The 6,635-nt window shown below is 54.6% G+C and overlaps 1 protein-coding gene across 1 annotated transcript; it reads right to left on the minus strand.

Annotated features, from left to right (window-relative positions):
• Positions 1 to 604: 604 nt before the first annotated feature.
• LOC125923300 (ankyrin-1-like) lies at positions 605 to 6,623 on the minus strand. Its single transcript, XM_049631491.1, has 9 exons — positions 6,313 to 6,623; positions 4,876 to 5,030; positions 4,363 to 4,574; positions 3,574 to 3,778; positions 3,155 to 3,251; positions 2,672 to 2,900; positions 1,357 to 1,482; positions 1,118 to 1,237; positions 605 to 694 (listed from the first exon to the last, which is right to left on the minus strand). Exons 1-9 carry the CDS (start codon positions 6,609 to 6,611, stop codon positions 611 to 613), a joined length of 1,527 nt encoding a protein of 508 aa, XP_049487448.1. The 5' UTR covers positions 6,612 to 6,623; the 3' UTR covers positions 605 to 610.
• Between the last annotated feature and the right edge of the window lie 12 nt (positions 6,624 to 6,635).

The raw sequence follows: 6,635 nt of genomic DNA on the forward strand, positions 1-6,635 counted from the left end.
AAGAGCAGATGTGTGCGAAGAGGTGGGGGTCCAGAGGGAGTGATGAGAGTCACACACTTTATCACTAATAGTAATGGCAAGCTCACATGGCCTTTACCACGTGACAGGCCCTGTTTGATGCACACAACAGCCCCTGGGCAGGTACAATTACTATTCCCATCTCATCCATGAGGACACTGAGGCCTAGAGGGGTTAAGTAACTTGCCCAAGGCAGCTCAGCTAATGAGTGGCAGAGCTGGGGTTTGAACTTAAAAACCAGTGTTTCTTTCTGGGTTCCTTTATACTCAAAAGACCTATTTTTGGCACCAGTCCGAGGCTTAGCACTCCAGCCTTACAGAGAAGCACCCAGATGCTAGCTCTGGGTGCAGGAAATCCTCTTTTGAAAGAGAAGTGCACTCATACTCTCCCCAGACAGTAAAGAGAAATCGAGCCACGACATATGGATGTAACCTTGCTTTCTCCCTAGTTGGGCACAGAAGGCTGACAGTTACAACGATGGCAGCAGCCAAACGACACCAACAAGAACATGGAGACATATGATCCCTCCAAAGTCCCTTGCGCAGTGGTGACTCGGATGCTCTTACAGGTATGGATAAATCAACATACTTGGTCAAGACGCTTTTGCTGAGCTCAAAAATCTGGGTGTTTGCAGTGGCTGAGACACCAGGGCTCCCTTCTCTGAGGGCCTGGCACCCTGGGGAAGATAAGCAAGTATATGAAAAGGAGGCCTGAAAAAGCCTATCAAACAGCTGGGTCACCTTGAGCAATGTGACACCCAGTTCTAAGCCTCAGAGAGCCCAGATGAGGGGTGCTCAGGTAGACATCTTTTGGGCTCCTTCTAGCCTTCGAAAAGGAATATCCTAGAGGGCTCAAGGCCCACAGTGAGAACATGCAGACCACTGTCTGACACTGGCATCTGGTCCTAGCTTTGCAGAAAGGGCCAGGGCACACTCTCCCTGCCAGGCCACCGTCAACTGTCCAGAAGACGGCAAAGAGCCTTCAAAGGCTGCTTTGTGACGGTAAGAGGTCCTTGGGAAGCACGCGCCCTTGCGTCTGTTTCGGGACCTCCTCAGGGAACCCCATCTCTGGTGAGGGTCCTCATCGGAGGGCAGCTCACCTTGGTACAGGGGGGCATGGTGATGTTCAGGTGACAGAGAATGTGCTGGGTGTCCTCATACTTCATCGCCTTGCGCAGAAATGACAAGGACCCTGCTGGTTCTCGACTGCTGTCCCTCACCTAAATTCAATCACACAAAAGCAAGATTCGGGGGGGTGCTGTTCCAGAGGCCACCAGGCTGGTTGGCTTAGAGACTTCTGCCTCCCAGAACCTTGTAGACCCAGAGGAGAGATTGGCACCTTTACAGGTATGGCCAAACGGTTCTCCCGAAACGACTGGAAGAGGAAACTCCGTTGCTGGGCAGCTTTTTTGACGGGCACCAGGTTCCCAAAGAGTTCCGCGAAAAGGGGCATTCCTTCCAAAACCTGTAGGAGAAAAGCAAATGTCATGTCCTGCCTTCAGCTTTGGTCATCTCTTTGCCAGATCATACTCATTCTACAGCATGAGACACAACCTGCCATTTGTTTTGAAAAAGGTTTTGTTCCCAAGGCTGAAATGAGGGAGGCATGCTTCCTTACATCAGAGGAATTTTTTAAAATGTTTATTTATTTTTGAGAGAAAGAGAGAGAGAGAGAGAGAGAGAGAGAGAGAGAGAGGCAGAGCATGAGCGGGGGAGGGGCAGAGGGGCAGAGAGACACAGAATCTGAAGCAGGGTCCAGGCTCTGAGCTGTCAGCACAGAGCCCGACGTGGGGATTGAACTCATGGACTGCGAGATCATGACCTGACCCAAAGTTGGACACTCAACCAACTGAGCCACCTAGGTGCCCCCTTACTTCAGAGGATTTTACAACAAGCAGGAATCTTTACCTATCCCTGGGTGGCTGATCAGGGTTGATATCAGAGTACTCTAGAACTCCACTGAAGTATCAAAATATGGCTTCCCCCCAAAAGCTGGATCTCTTTTCACACTTGTTCTGCAATGTTTAGTTTATGAGAAGTGTTGGAAGGACCATGTTATAGCATAATCTCACCCATTATTATAAGAATCCCTATTGTGTATATAATGCTTTCGACTGAGAAGTTATCATGACCCCATTTGATAGGTAAGGAAATTGAGGCCCAGAGAGAGTCAGTCCTTTGTCTAGTTTGTCCTTGAATCAGGATTAGGGGTAGGGCTCCATAGTTCCGGCCTTGTGCTTTTCCTTCTGGTCCCTCAGCCCCCCAAGAAGGCTCAGAACAGACTCCAAGGCCAGACTTTTGGAAAGGTCCTGGCTTCTTACTTGTCTTAACATGATGAGTCTCCTAGGGTCAGTAATAGGTTCAAATCTAGTCCCTGTTCCTTACCTCCTTTGTCCAGCCGCCCTCCCTGCTGCATTGGGGCGTTCCCAGAACCCTGGCATAGTGGGTAAAACTGGGGGCTCTGGTGTCAGACTACTTGGACAAATCTTTTCTCTACCCTCTACTTAGTCATGTGACCTTGGGCAGGCTACTTAACCTCTCTCAGCCTCAGTGCCCACATCTGTAAACTGGGGGTGATAAAAGCACACACGGGTATGAGGATCAAGGGAGATGATGCTAGTCAAGCACTTTCACAGTACGTCCAGCCATGGTACCTCTATGTCCCTGCTCCGAGCCACCTCAATGAAGTTCTCATGCTGCTCCAGGGTCTTGTCCACTTTATCGTCTGTCATGCAGTAGCAGCGCAGACGCCCTTCCCGGGGGTCATTCATCTTGGCAAAAATGACGAACTTGGCCATGTAGGGCACTGCGGTGAGCTCCTTGTACAGCAGGGTGGCGAAGTTCACGGCTTCAGCAGTGCGAGGACAGTCTGACAGCCAAAACCTAAAAAGAGAGGGCTGATTATAAGCACGTTTCTATGGGCCAGATGGAGCACTTCATGTCCGTGCAAACAGAAGGAGCCCATAAGCCATGGGGACGGCTGCTCTAGAAAGCCTGGTGGTCAGGGTGGGGGCTTCTGTGTGGAAAGGGGAAACGGGGGGCCCTAAGCACGGGGTGGGCGGGTCAAGGCCTGGGGATAAGCCATGATCAGGGCAGCGCTGACCACTCGGTGCAGGGCCCAGGGTTTCTGGGCTCACCTGGCAGAGACGTTGGTGGTGAAGGCGGCACACTCGTTGGCATACACGAGCTTGGTCGTCCCCGTTATGTCTTCCCACTGGGCTTGGTCTGTTCCTCCTGCAACAGGAACAGAGGTGGGCTGGGGGACAGTGTTCAGGTGGCACACACACGGCTTGCCGAGCTGCCAAGGGCTGGGCATGAAAGGGCAGAGATGGGCACATCTGTGTGGCCCTGAGCACATCTCTTCTCTCACACCCTCCCCCTCCTCGAGCTATTCCATGGAGGCTCTAGTCAGACGGACTGCCCCTCCCTCCCTTCAAAGAGCACATCGCCTAGGGAAGCCGAAGCAAGGTGATGGCCGGCTTCCCCTTCTGTCTCTCCTTCATGTGGCCAGAAGGAGCTGCTGCTGCCCAGAAGATGGGACAGGGGCACCTCTCACCAGTGACACTGCAGAGTAGGCGCAGGCTGGTGGTGTCCCCCTCCCCGCTGTCCCTCGGGTTGTCTGTCCAGGAAGGAGGGAGTGGGATCCGAAGGCCAATGGGGCGATAGAACTTCCGGCGCCGTGGCTCCACGGTGACGATGGGGCTGAACGTGGCCTGGTTGCCCAGGAGTTTGGTGACAAGCTCATCTGGTACAGGCTGGGCCTGCAAGGTAGCAAAGGCAGGCACTGAGCCTCCAGCAGCAGCGGGGGCTTGTTCATGAGGGCCAGCACATCCCCAGAGGGAGAGCAGGCTGTTTATACAGAAGGCAAAGGCTCCCAGGGGGTGCAGCGGTCCTTCCACTGTTGCACCACACAGATCTGTTTTGCTGGGCATGGAGCCCATCCTGGGGCTGATATCACTGCTCAGCTCTTTTTCCGGAGCCCTTTCTCCCCATCTCCTGCTGCTCCCATTCCGTGGATGGCACCACCCTTGCTCACCATTAGTTACCTCTCCAGGATGCCCCGTGGAATTCTCTCACATCGAGCATGCGAGCATGCTGGCGTTGTGGTTTAATGCGTAATCTGGGGCTTTCTGCAACTTACCAGGGAGCGCGCCTGCCCTACCCCATTCACCCGACTTCTGAGCTTTAAGGTCACATCTCTAACTGGGATTTTAAGGCATTGGACAAAAGTGGGGGATGTGCTGGGGAAGTCTTCCTGGGGGCCTTGAATTCCTCCCACCTTCCATAAACTGAGTTGGACGGTGGGGGGGGGGGAGCAACTGGTGAGGAGGGAGGGCTGTGTCACCTGCAGAGCCAGCTTCACTCTCTTGGTGACAGCGTTTTCTGGGAACGTTGCCTGCACCAGGGGGACCAGCTTGCTCTTCAGAAAGCCCCCTTCAGGGCCGATGGTGTCGTAGTCCTGGCAGAGCCGTGACATGATCACGAAGTACAAGGGGAAGTCGGTGGTGATGATGCGGCAGACCCTCTTCTTCTCCAGCTCCTCCAGACTCCCCAGCTCTGTAATCACATGGCACGATGCCACCCACCCCAGTCATGCCGTCGTGCCAGATGCAGGCTCAACCACTGTGTCCCCAGAACCTCCTCATCCCTGGCTCCCGATGTTTGTCCCCTCCCCAGGCACCTAGCAGCACCCCTCAGGTGCCCCAGGCACCTGGGACTGGACCTGATGGGGCCATCCCCGGTCTCTCTGGCTTTCCCAAACTCCAGGCAGTCCTAACAACCCACCCAAAATTGCAAGTTCAAGTCCCACCTTCCAGAAGGAGGGCACCCTGCTCTGGGATCCCTGGGGCTCAGTTACCTTCATCCATCCCGTTGAGGATCTGATCCAGGTAGCTTTCTCCATAGCGGCTCTTGTGTTCCTTCCACACGGAGCCGTTTTCACTGCGCAGCACCACGAGTTCACGGTCTCCACGGCCTTGGGAGGCAAAGTGGGGGATCTCCACGATCACAGGGCTGAGGGGACAGAGCAGATGGTGGGCAAGGTGTGTAGATGTGGGCGTGGGTGCCTGTGGGCGGGTGGCTGTGCACGGGGAGGAAAGAACAGGGAAAGGGGGGGCAGTCGGTCCCTGCTGGGAGAAAGATGGGATCCTGTAGCCAGAGCGAGGCCCCACCTTGGGGCAGGTCCGGATGGGGAACAGACCCTCCTTGAGTTCCTGAGACGCTCCGAGGGTCCCTCACTCACTGCCAGGCCCCGGAGGAACAGTAAGCACAGGACCCAATCTCACCTCACAGGGGGATCTCCTGCCATGGCCATGTAGTGGACGCTCAGCTGAGTAACCCAGCCCTTGGACCTGATCCCGAGAACCTGCCAGCCATTCCTAGATATCCCTAGGCAGGGGACCAAGCCTTAGCTTTCTCCTCTATCCAATGATGATAAAGCCACTTCCTTCAGAGGGAGGCTTTGATGACTACATTTAAAAAGGAAAATCGGGGCGCCTGGGTGGCTCAGTCGGTTGAGCGTCCGACTTTGGCTCAGGTCATGATCTTGCGGTTCATGAGTTCAAGCCCTGCATTGGGCTCTGTGCTGACAGCTCAGAGCCTGGAGCCTGCTTCGGATTCTGTCTTCCTCTCTCTCTGCCCCTCCCCCACTCATGCTCCATCTCTCTCTGTCTCTCAAAAATGAATAAATATTAAAAAATTAAAAAAAAAAAAAAAAAAAGGAAAATCAACACAAAAGCACTCTGCAGGCTGCTTTCCAGGGGTGGATGGAAGCTCAGAGGTGGGGACAGGCAGGGGACAAAGGCAAGAAGGCCGGGCCTCCCTGGACACACCTGTCCCAACAAAGCTCAGGTAGAACCCCACTCTGCTTCAGTCTCAAGCCCACTAATCTTGTCCTTGGGGGCAATGCTGTAGGGCTGTCTTTTAGAAATACCATTTTAAAGCTTAAATAATTCAGCCCTTGAAGGCCCCAAGGTAGCCAGCCCAGTCTTTTCAGTCCCCTTCTCTAGTATCATACAAGATTTGAGAGGAGTAAGCTCCACCCTGGGGCTGTGGACTCCTTAGTGTATCTGGGAGACAGGGACTAAAAGTTCCTGGTTCTGTTACTCTGTCAGGACAGCAGACAAACAAGATTGCATGGGGCTCTGGGACTTGGCATTTCCTCTTCCCTGTGGCTGGGGTGGTTCTGGGTAGTTGCTGCTGAGGTGGCAGCAATGGACCATCAGGGGCAGAGGCAGGGGCAGGGGCAGAGGCAGGTTAAGGACACGTGTCGCATCCCATGTGAGTGACTTCTCACCTTAAGAACTGGGCCCCAGCGGGTCCCAGCGCGATGATCCTGCTGGCAAGGCCCTCCTCCTCGGCCAGTGGGGGCGGCGTGCTCAGCTTCTGGGGCTTGACCAGGCGGCAGGTGATACGAGTAGGGGCGGCACATGTCCGGGGCGGGATCACCACCCTCAGGCCATTGTGACGGCTCCCCCTCATGGAGCCTCCCCGGGCATCCACCATGAAGCTCACCAAAAACCTAAGGCACAGGCAGATCCATGTTGGGCTTCTATACGCCTTCTCTGAGACAGGGAGAGTGAGACTCACGCCCATAACCCGTGAGTCACGGGGTCACTC

The sequence above is a fragment of the Panthera uncia genome, chromosome B1 (assembly GCF_023721935.1).
Source record: "Panthera uncia isolate 11264 chromosome B1, Puncia_PCG_1.0, whole genome shotgun sequence".
Lineage (NCBI taxonomy): Eukaryota > Metazoa > Chordata > Mammalia > Carnivora > Felidae > Panthera > Panthera uncia.